This window comes from Cnephaeus nilssonii, assembly GCF_951640355.1.
Source record: "Cnephaeus nilssonii genome assembly, chromosome: 18".
Taxonomy (NCBI): domain Eukaryota; kingdom Metazoa; phylum Chordata; class Mammalia; order Chiroptera; family Vespertilionidae; genus Cnephaeus; species Cnephaeus nilssonii.
In genome coordinates this window covers 1,786,508-1,809,911 of record NC_137089.1, presented here as the reverse complement: position 1 = coordinate 1,809,911, position 23,404 = coordinate 1,786,508, and the positions used below count along the sequence as shown (strand labels likewise).

Sequence of the window (23,404 nt, the reverse complement as noted above, 5' to 3'; positions counted from 1 at the left end):
TGCCGGCCTCAGCCTGAACGCCCGCCCTCAAGGACCATGTCCCCATGCTCACAGCCCCTCAGGAGCAGGTGTGACCCCGTTTCACAGAGGAGCCTGAGGACTGGGGGTCAGTGATGGGCCAATGCAGGCGGCAGCGGTCCTCACACTCGAGGTTTCACTGAGGGATCCCGTGGTGCGTCCAGGGAGAGGGCGAACACTCCCGGGCCCGGCACGCTCCTCGGGCACGTAGCTAACACAGCGCACACGGACGCCCAGCATCGGGGACGGGCCAGGAGGAAGGGTCAGCACAGACTAAGCCACCCCGAGCCCCCAGAGCTGCCCTCTCCCCCATCTGTCTGCACGGGCCATGGGCTTGGGGCTGTCCCGCTGCAGAGCCGGCCCCATGCAGGCCAGGCGCAGGCAGCCCCGGACAGGGCAGTCTGCTCTGTCAGCCGTCGGAGAGGTCACATGTCCGGGCCGGGGGAGGGAGGGGAACGCAAAGGCGGCGAATGAGACACTTAGGCGCTTCACCCGGTAACACGCTGTGATTTATGGCTCTATCGTGATGACAATGGCCTGCCGGAGAGACTGCGAGACCAAGAGGAAAAGCACACGTCCGTGTGAGGACACCGGCTCTCGGGGGATTTATGCCTCGATGCCTTCCCTTACTCGCGGGCAATCTGTCGCGCGTGGGAGCACAGGGGGCAGCGACATGACACAAAATGGGAGGCAAGGCGGCAGGATCAGGCGCTGGCGGCACCTCAGTGGAGACGGCGTCCTGGCTGAGGCTGTGGAGCCCAAGCGCCCACAGCAGCAACGTGTGCGGGCAGGGCGCTCACGGCAGCCAGTGAGGGGCCTGGGTGCACTCCCCGTCCTGCCCTCACCGGGAGACCGACAAGCACACACAGTAAAGACAGAAGCGAACAAAACATGCTGGTACTCCCCTGGTACCCCCAGCAGGTGCGAGCGAGCAGGCGGCGAGCAGCCTCGGATGCACCTTCCACTCGAGCATGCGCCACCTCGCCACGCGGGCCAGGCTGGGCCGTAGCACAAGCCTCCACCTGTTTGCAGTTCTGAAACCACAGAGGAGCAGTCAACTGTAGTCGACGACATGCTTGTCACGTGTTTTCAGGGGCAAGTGTGCTGATGTCTGCAATTTACTTTAAAGTCCATGAACAAGATATCATGGTTTAGTAGGTGGGTAAAAAGATGGAGATATATAAGCAGATACATAAAAACTAGAGGCCCAGTACATGAAATTGGTGCACGGGTAGAGTCCCTAGGCCTGGCCAGCGATTAGGGCCAATTGGCAGGGCAATGGCGGGGGGGGGGGGACCCCCACTGGCACCGGCCTTGGCTGGCTGGCTTGGTGCCGCCCACTCACCGGCCCACCCTCCCTTCCCCCCCCTTCCCTTCTTCCCCCCCCCCCCCCCCCCCCGCCCCACCACTCAGGGCCTGCAGGATGGGGGCAGCTCCTGCGTTGAGCGTCTGCCCCCTGGTGGTCAGTGAACATCATAGCGACCAATCATTCCACAATTCAGTCGATTTGCATATTAGGCTTTTATAATATAGGATACAAGGTATACCCCAAAAACATACACACACTATGAATTAATTATAAAGGTAGTGTTTACTAAAACATTTCATTTCCATTTAACAGCTATCAGCTATTAAAGTGTGTACACATTTTTTGCAACACCATATATGTGTGTGTATATGTGTGTGTGTGTGTGTGTGTGTGTGTGTACATACAAATATGTGATAAAGCTAGTACAGCAAAATAGTAATGACAGTAGTTACTGGGAAATTCTTTTAACTTTGCTGCATGTTTGAAATTTTTCATAATAAAAAAATGAAAAAAATCAATCATTGTCTTAAGTGGACGTCCCAGAACACCCGAGACGCGGAGGGGCCGTGTGAGTGTGCAGGGAAGCGGCTGTGCAGTGTCTCCCGCGTCTCTGTCTCAGGAACCCACTGCAGCCCCTTTTAAGAAAAATCTCAAGACTGGCTCCAAGGCCAGCCTTTCTAAGTCAGCAGCAAAGGGCTCTGAAGGCCGGAGAGGCTCAGAGAAATAATCAAAGCCCAGAGCATTAATACGATTAAGCACCATTTCCACGGCAACGCAAGGGAGAAACGGCACCTTGTAGCTCCTCAGGCAGAGCAAGAGCGCGCACCATCCCCGCGTCCCACACCATCACCGCGCCCCGCGCCATTGGGCGGAGACACTCCTGCCTCCCGAACGCCCGCTGCAGTGATGCGTTCTCAGCGCCCCGAACTGCCTAAGACACATCTCCTCCTCCGACCTCCTTCCTCGGAGGAGGCGGAAACGGACTGCCGCCCAGGCCTGCACTCGGACACACACGGCTTTCTCTCGCCTCCACGGCTTCACCTGCGACCAAACTCAGTCTCAACAGGCTGGCCCCTTGCCTCCCTGTGCCAAGGCCCTGCTCCTCCGGCTTCAGCACCAGCGAGGGGCAGCGAGTGAGCGCTGTGTGCCAGGCACAGGCCAGGCTCTGACCCGGGTCTCGGCTCACCCTCTCAGAGCCCCCTGGAGCCCCCTTTTCCTACTTACACAGAAGGAGGGGCAGGCTCGGGGGTTAAGAGAGCCGCCAAGTCCAATAGTTGCATTAAGTGACAACACCGTGGACGGCTGACGTAGAATAAACTGAACTGGACCCGGAGCGGGGAGACCCTCCCGGCGTCCAGTTAGGGTCCCTGGGGCTCCCCCCGGAACGGTGAACAGGAGTGTGCCAAGAAAATGAGACGAGAGGGGACACAGAAGCCAGCTGGACGCCTGGGCGCCGCTGGAGGACACACATTCCGAGGCCTGCAGAGCACTGGGAGGGTTAGGGGGGCCCACCCTGGGAGGCAAGCACCTCTCTCTGGGCGGCTCTGTGGACCCGGAACTGGGCACGGGAGGTCATGTCTAATGAGCCCTGAAGAGCTTTGTGGGGCGTCGGGAGCTCGAGGAGCCAGAGAAGGTCAATCGGGTGAGGAAATCCGGCACCAGGCCCTGCTCAGAGCCAGCTCACTCGGGCGCCCAGAGCTGCTGCGGGGCCATGTCTGTCCTGTGACAGCCCTAACTGAAGCGTTTCCTCACGGGAGCTAAAAATAGCTGCCTTAATGCCAATTAGTCCCGACAGCCACAACCACCTCTGTCCGCAGCAAGGCCCAGGGAGTTGCCATAGAAACTGGAGAGCACAAGTGGCCCTGGCTACTTCAAGGGCACAGGGGACTGGGGCGACCCCGGGGCACGGCCCTGGAGGGCACTGGGCTGTGGGCGGGCACACGGCTTCACAGAAGCCGCTAGTGAGCCGCCCCCTCAAAGGCCAGGAGGAGCTGACGGGCACCTGCAGAGACAAGAACCGGGTCCGGCAGAGGGACAGGCCCGCACGCAGCAGTGGCTCCGACCCAGGTGGAGGCCTCTGGGCTACGGTGCCTCCGCAACAACCCGGGAGGACAGCCCTGCCCCACGGCCCTGCCTAGCGACCATGGATGTGCTGCCTGGTGCCCGGCCCACGTGCGCCCAGTACTCGGCCGCCCCTCTCCTCACAGATGTGCACACGGACGTGCAGAGAGAGAGGAGAGCGAGGCCAGAGGCCAGCATGGGGCCCCCCAGAGGGGACGCTCGTCCAGCGGACTTGCTTTCCGAGGGGACTTGGAGGAGCAGAGCCCCAGCGGACACCCCGCAGCTCACTCTGCTCCTCCCGCTGTGAACGGCCTCCCCGTCGGGTCATTAGCGGCCGACCACAGACTCCAGTCAGCTGGTGGCGAGCCTTGATCTGAAGGACACCCTGAGTCGGGCCGCAATCCGGCCCCTGGCAGCCCGGGCTCCCCTCAGCCCACGTGGAGAATGGAGGCGCACAGTGGGCAGGGAGCCCGTCTCAGGGACCAGAGCAGCCGGCGAGGCCATCCCAGGCCCTCGGGCCCCAGGGGCCAGAGCCAAGCCGTGGGGTTGTCCTGTCGATACCCTCACGCCTCCGCACAGCGTGTGCGCCGGGCACCGTTCAGCTGACTGACGGCCCCTCTGCCGGACGCAGTGTCCACTAGGTGCCGCCAGCGCCTGGACTCTGCCGCCCCTCCCCCGTTCCGGGCCACCCGCCGCTCCGGCACGCAGGCCGCCGCGTCACAGGCCCAGCTCCGCCCCCTGGCCCCCTCGTGAGGCCCAGCAGCTCCCACCAGGGCCTTCAGGGCGCCTCTCCGACCGGAGTCTGCGCCGCTGTGCCAGGCAGCGCCCCCCTACTGTCTGTGTCCGTCTGTCTTGTTTCCTCCTTGGACGGCAGGCTTCCCAGGCCAGGACTGACAGCTTTTGGTTTTTAATACGTTTTTATTGATGTCAGAGAGGAAGGGAGAGAGAGCTAGAAGCGTCAATGACGAGAGAGAATCATGGATCGGCTGCCTCCTGCTCGCCCCCCACTGGGGATTGAGCCCGCAACCAGGCCTGTGCCCTGACTGGTTCATAGGTCGACACTCAACCACTGAGCTACACCGGCCGGCAGGACTGACTTCTGAGTGAAGGCTGCTATCCCGGCCACACGGACGCAGGGACGGGGCAAGCCCGCCACTCCGGGATGCTGGCGGCCGGCCGCTGTGGCCGCGCGGTGTCCCTCCCACAGGGGCCTGCCTCCCGGCCCTGTCTGCGCTGCACTGCCCGCACTGTGGCAGCGGGCACGCACCACACATTCCATGAAAACATCGTTTCTGATGGCGGCACGACAGCCGGTTACACAAACGCACCGCTGTTTGCTATCACGCCCGTCGTCAACGCTGGCTGCTCCCAGGGTTCTACGAACAACCGCGACACACCCCGTGCTCAGCACGCGCCCGCAGCGCCCATGGCTGCTGGTCAGGAGAGCGCCGGGAGGAGCGTGCTCACTGGCCCGCAGCTCCGGGCCTTGCTGTGTGCAGCGGGATGTGCTCGCTTCCTGGGAACCCAACAGCTCACGGCATCCCCCAAACACGGAGGGAGGGCCCCATGGCCAAGGCCACCCTCTGAGGGTTCCTGGACACGCGTGGACACAGGGAGCCACACCCCTAGGGAACAAGGGCAAAGTGGGGGGATATCTGACTGTGGCCAACGCCCTGAAGGCCCAGTGAAGGGCCCGCGGGCCCAGCTCCCTCAACCCGGGGCTGCCCTCGCCCCGCGTCTCCACGCGCAGATGCAGACGGGGATCAGAAGGCGGCCCTGAGGCCGCGAGCAGCAAACGATGCCTGGCGAGTTCCTATTAGTCAAACGTTTGCCAAGAACCAAGGTTCCCGAGCCCAGAAGCTTCGCCCGCCGGCCTCGGGAGCCCGCGGGCACCGACCCGCTGAGGTTCCCACGAGGTCTCTGTCAGCGACCATGACGCAGGCCTCGCCTCCCTGTTTCAGAGACATCCCCACGCGCAAAGAGCAACGCAAACAGTGCAATCACTTCACAAAGCAGAGCCCCCAGAGGGCAGGGCGGGGCGCCGCGTTAGCAGGGTCTGCCGTGAGCTAAGGCAGCCTGTGCCCGGGAACAAGTGATTGGATGATTGGAAACAGAAGTTCCCGCCCACAGCCACCGATAAGCAGCCGTGAGGAGGCGAGGCACCCACCAAGCTCCCCACACAGCTGTCCCCGACCCCCAGGGCTGGCCGGGGATGAGCCCTGCTCCTGGGCCCTGGCCAGCCCCCCTCGCGCTTCCTGCACCCAATCCCAGGCCGAGGGGGGAGGTCCCCAGGGGTCTGGGTTCTGCCCCCAAAGAACAGTGTCTGTTTCCCAGGACCAAGCACACCTGGCGAGAAGATGTGCTTTCCATAAATGTTGAATAAATTAAAGGGAGCAACTACATTCTGTGAGTTTCTAGTAAAAAAGAATGGGCCCTGTGACACCCACCCCCATGCCCACAGCCGCCACCCAACACTTGGGAGAGACTTTCATGGAACAGCCGCTCCCTTCCGTCTCCGACAGCTGAGACGGGGGTGCACACGGTGGTGTAAGAATCCCATCCAGGCGCCTGGGTACAGGCTCAGGTAAGAGACAAGCATCGGTAAGATGCTCCGTCCCAGGGAGAAGAGAAGCAGACACTCAGTGCCTTCTGATGAAGGGGAGCACAGGGGATGAGGGGGCACGTGGGGATGTGGGGAGCCGGGGACATGGGGACGTGGGGAGCCGGGGACATGGGGACGTGGGGAGGGGGGAAAATAGGAACGTGGGGAGGGGTCCATGGGGAGGCGGGGACACAGGGACATGGGGATGTGGGGACACGAGGATGCGGGGATGCAAGGACGCTGGACACTTACCGCTGGCACTCGCCCGCATGCAGGATGAGCTCCTCGTTGCCGCGGGCGCTGAGGCTCAGCTCGTGCTCCGTGGCGTTGAAGACGTCCAGGAGCAGGTGGCACTGCCGGGTGCTGCAGGGAGAGACGAGGGAGGCTCAGAATCGCCTGGCGCCGAGAGGAGAGCGGCTCTGCCTTCTCTCCCCAGAAGGCCCTCCCTGCGTGAGGGTGTCGGGACTGCGATTCATCACCATTGCCCGTGCCCCTGGGCTGAGAGAGGACTGCGACGCATTCCCAGCAAAACTGTGGACTCGGAAAAGTGGGTCTGGGGTCCTCCTCGGTCCCGGGCCACATGCTCACGGCCCTGCTGTGCCCTGCACAAACCACGAGACCGTGGGAGGTCACTGGAGTCTCCTCGCTCACGCATATGGGGACCAGAACACTTGATAGGTAAGTAACACAGCCAGACAGCCCGAGGGTGGGGGGGCACTCGGCCAGCGTCGTTCCATGAATGCCACATCCGAGTCACAGTCCCATCAGCCCCTGCTGCCCAGGGTCCCAGGCCCAAGCCCGGTGCGGGGTGCCGGGCCCTGGTCCTGGGGAAGAGCCGATGCTGATGTGCGTGGCTGCCGTGGGTTCTCACACCCCTGCTCCTGCTCAGGGCGTGGAAGACACTGGGGGCTCGCTCACCCCCACTGAAGGCTCCGCTCCTTCGTCCTCTCTCCTCCAGGGGAGGCCGAGGGTCCAAGTCCTCGCAGTGAGGACAGACTGCAGGGGACGCTCCATCCCAACAGGAGACAAGCCCGAGAGGAGGAGGAGCTCGCCCTCGGCCTCCGCCCCACTCTCCCTCCCTAGAGTGCGGGGTGCGAGGCCAGGAGGAGACACGGCGGCTGCGGGAGGGGGGCCGGAGGGCTGGGCGTGTGGTGGCCGAGCAGCAGGAGCAGCTCAGGCGCCGCCCTCCAGGCTCATTAGCGGCACACACAGAACAGAGACCGACCACACGCTTCAGGGGCGTCGGCGCCATCGGTTCAGCTCCCACTACAGGTAAACGCCGCCTACAACAAACATGGTCTCCCGCATGCCAGGCACCTCAGCGCACGTGACAGGTCGTCCATGTGCCTGCTGGTGTGCGCAGGGCCGCGTGCCCACGGCGGCAGCAGATGCGGAAGCCACTCTCCTTCTGGAGGGGCAGGGGGAGCAGTTTTCACAGGGAACAGACTCGGGGAGGAGGCCCCACCTGATGGGCCCGCCAAGCAGGCCACCGGGGCCTCTCACCTCTCCGCCTGTCTCCTGAGCGAGGACAGGGCTTCCTGGTGGGGCAGGGACGGAGGGGGACCGCGTGAGGCCACCCCCCCCCCCCTCCGTAACCCAGGGCTGTACCCCGGGGCCTGTGTATGGGGAAGGACGGTGAGGCGCGGGCGACGACTGGGACTCCAGGCAGCACTCAAAGCCTGTTTTCACGGCAGACGAACCCAGGTTCCGCCAAGCCCTGTCCTCTGCTCTTTCCAGAGAAGGGAACCCAGGTGAGCGGGCAGAACTCCTCCATGGGTGCAAGAACACACACACACACACACACACACACACACACACACACGCACACACACACGTGCACCCACATATACACACCCTTGCACACATGTGTACACATGCACATACGCACACGTGCATGCATGCACATATGCACATATACACACATATGCATAGGCACCTGTCATCAAAAAGGCCAGGGCATCTGAGAGAGATCCACTTCTCAAATGCGCACTGGAGCCCGCCTGCGGGGAGGAAGGCAGAGCAGCAGCGTGAGGCTCTCGCGGCCGCGCCGTGAGACGTGTCCCACACCCGCCTTCAGAAGGGCAGGTTCGCACCGGTGGCTCCTGGGCCCTTGGGTGGGGGTGTCTCCCCGGAGGTTCAGCTCTTGGAAAATATTCATTAGCTCTGACAGCTGCCTACAACAGGCTCTTCACTCCGCTCACGGGAAAATGAGCTTTCAGGAACGATCTATTCCGCCTCTGTCATAACTTCATGAAATCTTTAATCACAGCAAAACCTTTCCTCGGAAGAGGGAGTTGGTAGAACATTTATCAGAGGAGGGAAGTGCATGGCTTTCGAGCGGGGCGGGGGCGGGAAGGGAAGGTTCCAATGTCTGTGTCCTCGCTCCCAGGCGCACGGCAGACATGGCACACGGCCCTCCGTGCCCTGTGCTTCAGCTCCCTGGGTGCCCGGCCCCGCCCTTCCTGCTCGGACTGAGGGTGTGCGGTGTGGGAGGGAAGGACCTGGGGGCAGGGGAGGCGGGGGGCGGCCGAGGCTGGGGCGGGGGTGGGGGGTGGAGATGGCCCAACACAGAGGGCAGAGCATGTGCAACTACCTCCATATGGTCGGCACACACTGTTCCCTCTGCCGAGAATCAGTCTTATTCATTAACCCTCCTAACACACGTAAATACCTGTGGAGTGCCGCTGTGGGCTGGGGATGTGGACTCACACAAGACAAACAGGGTCTCTGCCCGGGCCTGTTGAGCATCATCCATGCACCAGGGGGTTGCCAGTTCGATCCCCCGTCAAGGACACGTGCCAGGTTGTGGGCTGGATCCCAGGCAGGGGCCTTGAAGGAGGCAGCTGATCGCTATGTTTCTCTCACATCAAGGTTTCTCTCTCTCTCTCCCTCCCCTCTCCCATTTCTCCCTTACACTCTCTCTAAGACTAATGGGAAAAATATCCTCGGGTGAGGATTTAAAAAAAAAGACTTGAACAGACAGTTCAACAAAAGCCAGCTAAGCCCCCAACGTGCTCCCAGGACTTTTTATGGGGAAGGAATGACGTTCGCGTCACTCGCCATCAGGGAAGCAGCAGGGAGACCAGGTGCGGGCACCACGGCTCGCACTGAAGTGGCTCCAAGGAGAACACCCACGGCCGGTGCCAGCGAGGAGAGGACGCGGGTCCCTTCTCTCCACCGGGGCCTGCCCGGGCACTGCCCTCGGAGAACAGCGGGCGGCGTCTCCTAAAGCTTCGCCCACACTGACTGTGCAACCTGCAAGCCCCTGGGTGCTCAGCCTCGAGAAATGAGACGCGCTGCACCACGTCATGACGAACAGGCGTTTACAGCCGCTCTACTCACGTCCCAACGAGCTGGGGCAGCCCGAGGTCCTTCGCCGTGAAGGCCTCACAGACGGGGCGCACCTAGACGAGGAAGCTCCACAATCACACAAAACCCAGCTCCTGGCGCCCTGACACGATGGCTCTGAGGGCAACACGGGAGCGGACACGTCCCCTTCAGAAGCTCACGCGTCCAGGATCCCACCTCTGCCGCGTCCTGGGAAGCCGGGCCTGTGGCGTGCACACACAGGAGGCCGGGGGGCAGGTCCGCGGGCACTGGGCCCAGGGTGGGCGGGGTGATTGTGAGGAGCACGTGATGAGGCCTCAGTGACAGATCTGCTCTTTATCCTGATGGTGGTGGAAACGTGAATCGAATGTGTGTTGGAGCTCACGACACTCCATGCTAGGAAAGTCCATTTCGCTGTGTTCATTTAAAACCTTTTACATCGACGCGGTTAGAAAATAAACAGCACAACCACCTTGACGAGCTCATCCGGACGCCAGTCTGGTTGCTCAATAACTGGAATGTCTTAGGCAAGCCATTCAATTTCTCTGTGCCTCAGTTTCCCCAATGAAGAGAAGGATACCGATGCCAGGGGATTATGGGAGGCTCCCAAGGGGAAGAGTGACGGGGCTTCCCGCAGCCACAGGAGAGTGTTATGACATGACTGTGAGGCGGTGGCGATCGGGGCTGCTGCCAGGGAGCGGTGAAGGCAAAGCATACACGCGTGCCCACAAAGCAGCCCCTCGAACCGCCCAGGACCGCCTCCACCACAAGCACGCGCGAGAGATTCCCACGCCAAGGCCCGAGTCTGTCCAAACACCATGCGCCAGGCAGGAAGCACGTGGCCTCTTCCTCCCGCTGAGGTCCGCGGGCACCTCCAGGGCCTCCCAGGGTCCGGACATCAACATCCGGTCGCTCCTGGGAGCTCAGACCCGGTGACTGCAAAGCCCAAAAGGGCACCGCGGCCTCGTGCACCTGAGCCAAACCCAGCGGTCTCCTAACGTCTGCAGCGCCTGGCTTCCCATCCGGGCTTCTTTCCAGAACAACTCAGCACCGGTCCCAGCACGGGGGCTCCCTTGTGTGTGAAAGAAAGCCAGGGGCTTCATCAGTCTAAGGTGAGGGAAAGACGGAACCAAGGGTCCGAGTGCCCCTGGTGACGGACGGAGCCACTGCCCGCTGCACCTGAGCTGCCGAGCTCGCGAACGTCCTCGAGCCACGAACACCCCGCCGTCCTCGGAACCAGGGTTGCTCGAGGCATCATGCAGGGGCCGCCTGCAACCCGAGGCTCTGGAGGGGACTGCGCCAGCCCGGGGCCTGCCAGGGTGAGGTCACAGAAAGCGGGGGCAAGGCCCCCAGGCCCCGGGGTGTGCCGAGGCGAGTGACGTCCTGCAGAAGGCACAGGGCAGCTGCCAGACCTGGCGTGTGTGACACGCGTGACGTGTGCCTCTATCCCTAGCACATGGCACACCATTGCTGTGTGCATGGAAAGTGGTGTCATCGTTTTCAATTATCCACCTTGTGGGAGGCCCTGCATTCGACACTTAGGGACATACCTGGGCAGGGCCTGCCAGATCCGTGTCTCCTCCCTCTCAGACGAAGGGAAGGTGGTGCTGGAAGAAATGTGAATGACACAGCACGCAGGCGAGAGCCAAATCTGAAACCAGGTGCGGAGACGAACCTGGTGCTGGCACAAACCACATTCGCGCTGGATCTAAAACCGACTCCACACAGAACTGTAACAGCGGGGGAGGATGGGCCGTGACGGCATCAGCGTTACCGCGGCCTGGCTCCGGCCTGCGCCGCGCTGCCGGCCAGGGGGGGTGGGAGTTCCCTAAATGGCCGGCATGAGCGCCGGGACGTGTCAGTGGTGTGATTTCTGTGAATAATGGGACGCCTGCTGTGCCCCACGCCCTGCTCGGAGCAGCGCATTTTCCTCGCAGCTCGGAGGCAGCGTCTCTGGCCGGATCATTTATCCTAACAGCCGAGGAAAAACTGCTCCCTGGGACCGAGGGAGGCTCGGCGCTCGGGCGGGGCAGGGCCCATCCATTCCAGTCTCGCCCCTGACGAGGTGACCGCCAGCTGGTTGCAGAGGGAACCTCGGCGGTCATTGATCTCCTAAATAAAAGGGGCCGAGGCCTGAGCGCAGCCCGGGAGAAGGGAGGCAAACAAGGAGGCCGCCGCCGCCATCTGCGCCGTGCGGGGCGAGGAGAGAGCCCGCCCTCTGCTGTCTGATGTCACCCTCTTCCCACCGGGGCCTCGGTGGTCAGCCCGGAGGGACAGGCAGGCTGAGCGGGAGGTGAGCCCAGGCATGCGCGCTCCCCGGCAGAGGCCCTGGGCAGAGGCTCGGATCAGGTGCCAAGAAGGCCCCAACTCAGTCCCCTCTCGTCCTCACTCACGGGCAGCAGCGGGCGAGTTAGCGACAGGAAGGGACGCAAGGCGACGTGGGCAGGGCTCTGGAGCTGAAATGGGGCGCTGGGCACCCCTGGCATCGAGTGGGCCCTGAGGAAGTAGGGTTCCCTGCCGCCTTTCACCACTAAAACATCACCAACGAGAAGAACCGCATCGATGACCAAGGTTCGTGACGGGGCAAGCACGCACCCTCCCGGGACCCACGACTGAGCCTCCGCTGAGCAGGTGCGGGGGCTGGGGCCACCTGCATCCTTCCTTTCTGGAGCATGTTTGTATGTGTCTCCCGGTGTTTGATGTATGTGCATGAACTACAAGGCCTTGGCTGCACAGACGTATGACCGACATTCCTCCCGGTGTGCAGCCTGGGGGGCGGGGGGGCGGGGGGGAGCTTAACTGGGAACTTATACGCATAAATGCACAGCCCAAGGGCACAGACAATGGTGCAGTGAAGGCCGGGAGGGGTGGCTGCCGGGGGAGGGGGAGTAACATCTGTAATATTTCCAACAACAAAGATAAACTTAAAAAAGAGAAGCCTGAGCCGAGCCATTCCTTCTGGCCCAAGCCATCCTCCAAACCTGTGGACGAGAAACTGCGGCCTCCCCCTCAGAGAACCCCTCTCGCACCCCTGCCCACGGCGGGTCTGAAGTGGACACCTGGTCTGACTTCCTGCCCCTGAAGGAGACCAGGCCTGGGGGGAGAGAGGCCGCTGGGCAGGAAGGGCTCCCGGGCAGAACGGCCTGATGCTCCGATGGCGGGGAGCTCCCTGAAGGGAGAGGCTGGGCAGCCTGGGCCACACACGTCTCCTGGGATGCGGGGTGACTAAAGAGAGGGGCTGCCTCCTCCGGGCGCCCAGTGCAGGTCAGAACCCAGGCCAGGCTCGGGGCAGTGAGCGGGCTGCATCTGCACAGCACCGACCACACACGCACGCACGCACGCATGCACACACACATGGCAAGTGGCAATGTCAGCGTGACCGTTACAGCATGGGATGCATGCGGGGGACCCCCTGCTCACGCCCAACTGCCCGAGGCCCTGCCTGCTCCTTGGATGAGGACCTGAGACCCAGGGCTCCTCCGCAGCCGGTGTGGGGGCCGGGCCTGAGGGGGGGTGGGCCGGGGGACGCCCAGGTGCAACTGCACACGCAGGGGCTCTGGGACGAGGGACCGCGCAGCGGACAGTCACCTGGTGGCCGGCAGAGTGCTGACTCGCGTGAAGAACACGGACGGCTCCACCTCCACGCGCAGCCCCAGGGACAGGTCCCTGTAGTAGCCGTCCACGTGGCCTGGGCCTCCGGAGTACTTGAAGTTCAGGATCGCTTCCAGGGCCTGCAAACATAAAACATGGCGTCAGTCCTTGCGAAGTGGCTCGTTCCTGCAGGAGGCGGGCCTCGCAAGCTGAGCTGAGATGCGCCGGGGGAAGGCCCTGGGCGGCGTCTCCCCTGTGGTCACGCTTAGAGCAAGGTGAAGGGGGGTCCCTGGTCTCAGGAAACGCTGAGGGAATGAGCGGGGCAGTAAATGAGCTGATCAACGAAGGGAGCCAGCCCGGGCCGGCGCATGCAGAGCGGCTTCCTCACTGCAGGCCCGCGGGCCAGAAAGCCAGCAGATTCTCGGCGACGGCCTTGCGAAGCCCAACCTCAAGCAGCAGCCCGTGGCCCTGGCTCTGTTGGGTGGCGGGCTGTTTAGGGTAAAACTACACGCCACGGCAGGGAGCGAGGCTGCAGACGTCTCTGGGAGCTGGGAGACAGATAGCTGTCAAGTGCCACCGAGCAAAGAAGGAAGCGCCTGTTTCTATTTTCTTGGAGTTGGAGGTTTCTTTGTTCTGTCGAGAACCAGGAAAAGATGTCATTACAGAGACGATAACTGTCTAATTTATGAAAATCAAGCACAGAAAGGGCCTGTGAAATTACGGAGGCTCGCTGTCTTTCTTCCTTGATTAAAAAGAAAGCCTTCTCGCTGCCTGAAATTGGAATATTTCACTAAGACCACCCAGCGGGTCGTAAGGCGGGAGACCGGATGTTCAAGTGTCTCAGCGACGGTGTCACGGCAGCAACGCGTCCTCTGCCAAGACACGGCCTCCCTCGGAGCACGGCGCAGTCCTGACTGAGGAAAGACTGTCACAAAAACCAGTAATGGGCAAGGCACTCGAGAAAATATTACTTATTTTCCTGGCATTCAATGACTGTTCGAACTAAAATGAGAGGCCTTTTTCAGTGGCTACCTTCTATGAGTACCTACTAAGTGCCAAATTCTCTGCCGAGTGCTCTGTGCACATTAACCCTGCCGTTCTTAAATACATTCTTATTGATTTTTAGAGAGAGAGGGAGGGAGAGGGAGAGAAACCATCGATCAGCTGCCTCCTGCACGCCCCCTAGAGGGGATCGAGCCTGCAACCCAGGCAGGTGCCAGGAATCGAACCATGACCTCTTGGTTCATGGGTCGACACTCCCCCGCGGAGCCACTGGGCGACTAGCTCCTTCAGAGCCCTGCAGGAGGCCCCGTCTTCACAAACAAGGCTCAGAGCAGTCAGGTGACTGGCCCGGGACCAGCACAGCCAGGCCATGAACGCAGAGCCACGTGGCCGGACAGCCTGCTCTCTTGCCATTTATGCAAATTATTCGGAACAGCATTCGTTCACCCATCCAATCACTCACTCACCAACCCTAGAGGGATGTCTGCCACGTGATGGCGGAAGACTCGCCACCACCCCTGAGGGGCTGAGTCTATTCAGTCACAGGCCCAGAGACAGCGAAGGTAAATGGCGGCCGTGGAGGGAAGGGCAGGCTACACGAGGACACGGAAGCAGACAGCATGGCGTGTGCCTGCGGGGCGGGCCTGGGTGGGAAGGGACGGCACCTTCCGGAAGGCAGGGTCAGGCTCTCATCAGACTGGAAACGCACGCGTAGTGGAGAAACAGCAGGTCAACGGAAAGCTCATTTCTAAGATGTCAAGGAAAGCGGCCGTCCTCTGAGTGAGGCGAGTCCAGGGGGACAGGGCGAGGCTAGTTACCAGATCAGGCATGAGGAAGAGAACCGCCTGGCGGTGCAGATGCCGCCCACGTAGGCAGAAAGACCAAGGAACGACGCACACCATTCGGTGCCAACAGATTCAACGGCTTAGACAAGTGGACGCGCTGCCAAACGGGCCGGAGACAGACCCGGAGGAGGCTCCCGGCCACTGAACTCGGATCCACCGCAGAACGGCCTCCTCCAGGCTCCGACGCCTCCAGCCAACTCCATCGAACCTTCCTGCTGACGACAGCGCCAACGTCACGCAAACACCTTCAGACGAGGAGGAAGGGAGGGAAGGGCCGCGTCCCTCTGACGAGGCCAGTCAGACGGGGAGGATCCATGGGGAAAACCGCAGGCCTGTGTGCCTGGTGACTTTAGAGTAAAACCCTAACAAAACACGACTGAGTCAGACGCGGTGATGTGCCGATGGGCAGGACAGCAGGACAGGCCAGTCCCACCCAGCACCTCACCGCTCACCCTGGGGCGGTGCTCACGGGAGCCCCACACGCAGGTGTGGAGGGAAGAAAGCCCAAATCCAGTCGTAGAACCCGGGAGCTGTAAGGCCCCATCTGACGTGAAGTCTGCGACAGTGGGTCTGCCTCTGACCAGCCCTGACCCCCTCCCTCCCGCTGCTGCACCCTATTCAGTCCCCCAGGCATCCCGGCCACGGAGCTCGGAGTCTGATCACAGCCCCTGGCACTGCACGCCGCCCTGCCAGGCGTGGGCCACGTGGCCTGTTACTCGGAGAGGGGAACATGGAGTTCGCGGCATCAAAGGATTGAGATGCGATCACGGCTTTACTCGAGAGAGACATGAGAACCAGAAAGGCGGCCAGCCCGTCGGAGACCCGTCAGCTGTGCAGCAGCGCACCCTCACGGACAAGCTGAACTGGCGTCCTAGAGCCAGGCTCCGGCTTCAAGTTAAGGTGGCATCGCCTCCCCTCACTGACACCAAAACGACAACTCTATACGGAACAGCTGTCTCTGAGAACGCCCCAAGGAGGCCAGTGTGGCCCCATAAAGAAGCCACCTGAGAAGAGCAGGAGGGACCCACCCACCCCACTCCCTGGCCGGGACCCACAGTGGGACCCACAGTGGGAGGATCTCACAACCGCAGGGCCGTCCCCGAAGCGAGAGGGGTCTGAGCCCCAGCCTGGGGACCTGCACCGGGAAGAGGAGCCCCCATAACATCTGGCTTTGGGGGCGAGCCAAGGGCTGTGGGAACCCAGGCTACGCTCTTGCTGGGTCCCCGTGAGGGTGACGCGCTGACTACCCTCAGGGTGTGTGCTGGAGGGACAGGGGACTGTGGGACTTGCTCCTGAGTCAGAGGTGTTGGTGGGTGCCACCCCCCTTTCCTGAACCTGGGTGGTCTAAGGCTGGCGGACGCCCCTCTGACACTCTCCACAACCCTGCTAACGCCGTTCACCCCAGCCTGGCATTTCCCCGAGGACCACCCCGGGCTCGCACCCCCCAGAGGGGCTCCTGCCTGCCACACCCAGTGGGCGGCCACAGCCAGGCCTGCCCGGCACACAGTGAGCCCGCAGTGGCTGTGGGCTAGGGGCAACCTCGCCACCAGTGTGTCCACAGAAGCCGTGGCCCGGCCACCGCAGGAGGCCACACAAATCCCCCAGGAACCCCTCTGGGCACAAGAACTAGGGCATGGCGTTCTGTGGAGGCACCGACTACTCCCAGGACGTCGCCTTGGCCACTGGCTCAGCTGAGATTAAAAACAAAAACAAAAAAACCCTGTGGCTTGGATTTGTAATTTGCCCAACTAATCCCAAAGCCTGGCGGTGACAGATCCAATCCCACATCTGCCCAACTCCGCATCCTGCTGAGGGACGCCGCGGCGCCCGCACCAGCAGGCAGCGTGGCCCGTGGACGTGGCCGGCCCCGCTCTGGCGGTCCCTCCGGGCACGGCGTGCCCGGCACTCGCTCCCAGCCTGGCGCACCGGCCGGGGGAGGAGCCCAGCACACGCCTCCCGAATCGAAGACCAAGAGGAAGAAACACCTCCAGCGCGGGCAGGCCGCCGGGGACGCGGCTCCCAGGCCTCCGGGAGAATAAATCCCCGTCACAAACGGCACCTCCCGTCCCGGCAGAGGCTGCTGCTTTTACTCCACGTGCAGCTGGGTACCAGAACATTCCCCCTCGTGAGCTAAATATGCATTTCTAATTACGCTCACCTACGACGCATCCCCTCTGCAGACTGAGAATAGCTACACAAGGTAATTACAGAGCGCAGCCCTCTACGTCAGAGGGAAGCCAGGGTGGCGAGCAGACAGTAAGTCAGGAGAGCAGCCATCAGCCCTGCGAACAAGAACACGCAGCACCGGGGCACAGAGCTTCACCCCCAGATAAGCGCCCCGTGGCCCCAGGCCCTGACTCCTGGCCTCTGGTCACCAGCACAGGTGGGCAGGAAAGAGGCGGGGAGGAGTCCACCCCCTCACAGCCCCCCACCCCGTCAGACAGCAGCCCTGCCCCCAGCTCCGGGGGGACAGACAGGGGGGGTCACCCGCTGTAGGGCGGCCGTGAGCATGGAAGGAGGAGACGAGGGCCTGGGTTTTACGGCATCAGTGCCCCGTGTCCACGCGCGGCCCCGCTCCCTAACAAAGTCGGAGGCGGCGCTGGGCCGGGGGAGAGGAAGCAGCAGAGGCGGGAGGAAGGACACCGCCGGCCGGACCCCAGGTCGCTGGGCCCCACGCACTCCCTCCGCCAGGCGTGTGCTCCGAGGCCATGCTATCCGGTTTAACCAAGAGAAACGCAAAGCAGTGGCCGCCAAGGCTGCGACTGGAACTGGTTCACATGCTAGTAACGTCGGCTCTCCACAGGTCGCTGTCCTCCTCGAAAGAATGCCGCATTTTCAGCGGGAGGAACAGAAACTGGGAGATTATTTCCCAATCAAACAAGGGGCTGCAGCTAGGCCGGAGAGCAGGGAGCGCCAGGCCCACCCCCCAGAGCGGCCGCGGCCACGGCCACGGCGCAGCGGTGGCACCGGTGTCAGCCTTTGCTCTCCTAAGCACATCGCACAGGAAGCGGTGGCAACGAGGCAGCACCAGGGCACGTCTGTCCCCCCTGCACGCTGCCCTCCTCGGTCTCAGGAGACTCCTGGGTCAGCCCGTAATGAGCTGAGATTGAAATCATCGGCGAGGAGGGAAATTCATTTCCTTTGCCTGGCCACCTCAGAGCCTGTAATATCCAAGGTGCAGGGCGGGGCGGGCACTGGGCTGTCACTCGGAGACGAGTCCCCACAGGCCCGCCGCTAAGCATTCCCCGGCTCGGTGTCCGCGCGGTGCCTGTGAGACTGCACGCCCACGGGAGTCTCCTTGGATCTCCTTCCCTCTCTCCTCTTCCTGTGTGAGGTGCTGCCTCCCCTCTGTAAGCCATTCCCGGACTCCATTCATTCATTCACTTGCTCACTCGTTCATTCATCCTTTCACTCACTCATTCATTCATTTGCTCATCCATTCGTTCACTCCGCCTCCAGGCTCACTAGACACCTCCAGCCCTGGGCCTGTCCTGGAGTTTTGCAAACATTCACCCTGGAGTTGCCTACAGCGCATGTGTGTGTGCATGCGTGTGTGCGCATATCTGCACATCACCGTGTACACAACCCGTGCGCACACACGTGTGGGACCGTCAGCCTCCTATCGGAGCTCCTGTGAGCCAGGGCTGCGGCAGCTTCATCTCCACGTCCTCAGTGCCGTGCTCAGCGCTTGGCGCTAGAGCGGCCGCCGGGAAAGCAGGAAGGCGCCCCGGAGAAATGACAGTGAGCCTGTGAAGAAACGCTCACAGGGATGAGAGGGGGGGGCGTTGCAGGCAAGAGGAACATGTGTGAAGGCACGTGCCCTTGCTCCGCTTCCTGCTGGCTGTGGGCCCTGACGGCACAGGTTCCACGGGGCGGTGGGCCTGTCAGTCACTGCGGTCACTGCACGTCCAGGCAGAGGCTCCGGAGCAGGTGTCCCAGGGACGGAAACTTACATCTGGAGGAGGCGCTCACCATGAACCAAATTTTCACTGTCGAAGAATTGCCATCATCAACATCCTCACCCAAAGGAACAATTCACGCTCAGCCGACCTCCGAATGAAATCGGGCCGGCGGGTAAAACAAGAAAGGGTGACCACCTGGATCAGGAAATTCTTCAATCAAAACAGTCCGTTTGTATTTGCAGGCGGCAAGCGCGGCCTAATTTGTGCCCCGCAAACAGCGCTGCTTCGGATACTTGTTCGGCCCTCCCTGGTGCCGACGCCTCGCTCGGCCCCGCAGTGCAGCTCTGCCTCGGAGATTAAGTCAGCGAGGACCCACCGCCCAATCACACACGAGCCTTTCGGCGCCAACGTGAATGTCACCATTTAATCGGCGTCGCTCCATTAACTAATGCACCTTGTGTCTCCCTCGCATCCACAATACACTGAGGGTAAAAAACGCGGGGAGGAGAACAAGGTTTAAAATAACGCTGAAAAAATGACTTTCTGGAAGGCACCGCGACCAGCCACGCGGCGGCCAGGCCCAGCGCGAACAGAGCAGCCTGCCAGCCCCGCGTGGGGCCCAGCGCGAACAGAGCAGGCCGGCCAGCCCCGCGCGGGGCCCAGCGCAAACAGAGCAGGCCTTCCAGCCCCGCGTGGGGCCCAGCGCGAACAGAGCAGGCCTTCCAGCCCCGCGTGGGGCCCAGCGCGAACAGAGCAGCCTGCCAGCCCCGCGTGGGCCCAGCGCGAACAGAGCAGGCCGGCCAGCCCCGCGTGGGGCCCAGCGCGAACAGAGCAGGCCGGCCAGCCCCGCGTGGGGCACAGCGCCACCAGCAGAGGGAGGGCACCCGCCGCTGCCCACCGCCCCACCCGAAGCCACGGCGTCGCGGAACTTCTAGGGCGCAGCAGCCTAAGAGCCATTTAGTGACATGTGACGAGCAGAAGTCTGTTGATCTGCGGGTCTACCCCACCCAGGGCCATGTGGGTGCAGGAAGCTCCGAGCCAGGGTCAGGCTTGGGGCCCGGGCTCACTGCCCACAGAACCGGGCACGTTAACCACTTACGGCCTCAGGCCGTTCCTCTAAGAGGGAAAGATGGTGTGACCGCGAGGCGGCAGGGCTGGGGCGGGGGGTGGCCTGGTGAGCGCCAGCCTCCGCAAAGGGCTCTAGAATGGCCCCGGCGTTCCTCTGGGCCAGCCCCCACGCACGTTCATAAATGGACGCGGCCTCAGTGACCCCGGTAGCTGGCATGCACACACCGCCTCGCAGCCACAATGAGGCTAGGAAACAAAAGACAGAGCAGCACGAAAGGAAACTGTCTCCCTTCACAGATGACCCGAGCACCAAAAGCACGGCATGGCGACGCAAACCTAAAAATCACCAAGAGCGGTGTGTGCCCTGAAAGCTGCAGAGCACCGAGGAGATAAACCAAAGCCCTAAACAAAGGGAAGGTGTGTGTGTTTATGGAAAGATGTCCGCTTCCCCCAAACGCATGGATAGCAAGTCCAGTCAGAATCCCAGCAGGGTCTCTGGTAGGAATCAATGAGTTGACTCTAAAATTAACATGGAGAGCCAAGGAGCGAGAAGAGCAAAACACTTCTGAAAAGGGAGGAAGTGGGGAGACTCACCCCGACTCCCAGACTTACCCTAAGGCTGCTACGAGGACGGGTGGTGCTGGTGAGAGAGACACATGAATCAGTACCACGGAACCGAGGGCCCGGAACCAGACCCCGCACGTGGCCGGCTGCTTTCCCACAGAGGTGCACGTGCAATTCGATGGAGAAAGGGAAGTCTTTGGCAAATGTTTCTGGAACAAATGGAGACCTTATACGAAAAATAAATAAATCCTCAACTCCTTCCTTGTACCATCAGGAAAATCAAATCGAAATAAACCATGGTCCTTCCCAACTGGCGTGGCTCAGTGGTTGAGTGTTGACCTATGAACCAGGAGGTCATGGTTTGATTCCCGGTCAGGGCACATGCCTGGGTTGCGGGCTCCATCCCCAGTGGGGGGTGTGCAGGAGGCAGTCGATCAATGATTCTCTCTCATCACTGATGTTTCTCTCTCTCTCCCTTTCCCTTTCCCTTCCTCTCTCAAATCAGTAAAAACATTTTTTAAAGAAAGAAACAAGGCATTCGATGGTGTCCAGCACAGGCCCTCAGTCGCTTCCGTGTGACGGCACCGCGCTGTGGAGATCTAAACACACCATGCCACGTTCCTCCCCTGACTCAGGACTGCTCAGAGTACACGGACCACAGAGCCGGGCCGGGGCCGCCGGGGCCGCAGCCGGAGCTCCACGCGCCAAACAGCGTTTCCGTGCAGCGTGTGGAGCTCAGGGGCCTCACAACCTTCCTCCCCCAAGGTCCTCCCGCCGGCGCCGTGGGAAAGGCGCTGGGATAGACCCAGGCGCCCACCGTCAGGAATCCTAGACGCTTCTTGGCGACTAGCAGGCAAGCCACCTCCTCCAGGAAGGCACCTGATGTCTCGGCAGGCGTGACTGGCAGTTAGTCAGAGAAGGCAATTCCCTATCCCCTCTCCAGGTGACTGTCAAGATGAACTGCCCCGGCCATCTGTTCCCAGTTGCCCCTGCGGCTGACAGATGTGCTGGCCTTCCACACCAGGCCACCTGTCGCTGCTTCTACCTGCCCCTCACCCTCACCACCCGCCTCCATGTCTCTAGCTATTCACTTCCCATCCAGTCCCTGCACCATTCTCAGTGTCCACTCCCCCGGTCACGGTGGGGACAGGACCCAGGCGCTCAGCAACACCTCTGAGCCTCAGAGGCAGTCCCTCGGGGTGCAGCCCCCCACACCTGGAAGACGGTCACACAGGTGCTCCGGTCACTGCTCTATCGTGGTGAAGACAGATCTCCGTGTCAGTGTGACACGGTCCACCAAGAAGCCTTAAAGCGAGAGGGTAAGAACCCCGTGATGAGACCGGAGTAGAGGCCGCTCCTCCCCACCCGTCGGCACTCCATCCTCAACACGGGGCCCGCCCAGGGGAGGAAGGAGACGCGCATCACACGCCTGGCACCGGGGATTTAGCAAGTGTCCGGCGAGAACTTGGCCTCTCCCGGGGCCACAGGCGCCCCACGGCTCCCCTGGGCTCCTCGGGGCCCAGCCTTCTCTAGCCCAGAGGCGGCCTCAGAACAAGCTGGGGCCGGGCGGGCCGGGAGGGACTGTGCCAGGGAGGGACGTCGTCAGCCAGGGGAAGGACCAGCGTTAGCATGCCGGGCTCACTCCTTCCTTCTCTGAAATCGGAGCTGCTGTCCAGCCCCCACCAAGCCCCAGGTCCCTGTGTCAGCCCCGCAGAAGCCAGGTCTTTGGGGCCTGGGCCGGCGGCGGTCTCTCTCTAGGAACTGAAAGGAAGCGGGACACCAGCAGCGGCGTCTCCAGGGCGGGCAGGCGTTCCGGGGAGCGCGGTCTCCTCCGGGCACAGAGCCCCTGGGAGCCAGCTCCCCGCAGCACAGCAGGAACAAGGCCCGGAGGGGGGCGGGGGGGAGCATTCTGACAGCGGGGAGCAGACATGTCGCCGCTTCTTCATATTTTAATGCATTTTAACAGCCTAATTGACATTAAGGCGGTGGCAGAGCCACGAAAGAAAGGGGGGAGGAGTTCAGGGTGATGAACTACTAAGCGCGCAGATATTGTTGGACTCCCCGGCCTTTGACACACTGTTATTCGCTTCCTGTTCCTCCAGCCTGCCCTTCACATTCATTTTTCCGCTAGAAATGAAGCTTTTGCAAAAGATTGTGGAATGCCTTCTTTTCTTCTTCGGTTAAACAGAAGGAGCGGAAGTGGTCTGATTTAGTGGGAGAGCGTGTGCCTACGGGACACAGTGACACACGTCCCGGCGGAGTCCACGCTGGCTGGAGGTGATCGCAATGGAAACATCCTGCTGGAGGGTGCGGTGGGACAGACGCCCCACACGGCCGGCGATGCAGGGCGGTACAGCCTCTCTGGAAAGCCATCTGACAGCTGGTCTGACAAGGGACTGAGAACACGAAGCCATGCTACCTCTGGGACCCTGTGCTGAGTCTAACCTGGAATCCCACCTGTGAAGAAGCTATTTCAAATGTTCTGGTGACAGAGCACAGTGGAATGTCGCCGAACCATTACATTACGTAGACACTAACATGCCCTGAAGGGGGAAATGCCTCCGGACTAACGCGGAGTTAGGAGGCAGGGTGCAGGCCCCTGGAGACGGAAACGGGATCACTCCGGACACGGGCCCGCGTCCCGCCTCCCCACTGGCCAGCCGTGCGGCCGTGGCCAAGCCTTCAGCGGAGCCTCAGATCCCCGGGCGTAAACAGGGGAACCACCTGAGTCGTTGGGATAAAGAGCCTACGACATCTATCACGCCGGCACTCCGTCACGGGGCTGCTGTAACGCGTGCTGAGGAAAGAGAATGAAAACGCTGAGTCTGGGCAGGGAACCACGGGGGTTCTTTCTTCCCACATTTTTTTATTTTTAACATTTTCTATAGTAAACATGTTCCACTATTATAACGAAAGTAAATCTCTATAAATGTAAAATTGTCCACTCAAAATCCTAATGGATAAGGCAATAAAAATATTATTAGTATCGTTCCTTTCCATTCGTCTTCCGTTTCGATGGGAACCCAGCAGTTTTTAATCCATCTAATGGCTACTCCGGGGTGAGCGTGCTGGGCACGTTTCTTTTCTGTTTAAGACCCTGCGGTAGGCCCATGGG

The 23,404-nt window shown here is 61.6% G+C and overlaps 1 protein-coding gene across 2 annotated transcripts in view; it reads right to left on the bottom strand.

The window, feature by feature from the left end:
* The window catches only part of TRAPPC9 (trafficking protein particle complex subunit 9), a 159,551-nt gene that overhangs the window by 47,266 nt on the left and 88,881 nt on the right, over positions 1–23,404 (bottom strand). For both annotated transcript variants that reach the window (XM_079796072.1, XM_079796073.1), the window contains 2 exons: positions 12,906–13,048; positions 6,243–6,353 (listed from right to left, as the gene is read on the bottom strand). In XM_079796072.1, the coding sequence (XP_079652198.1) occupies positions 6,243–6,353; positions 12,906–13,048 (254 nt within the window). The remainder of the gene's footprint in view (positions 1–6,242; positions 6,354–12,905; positions 13,049–23,404) is intronic.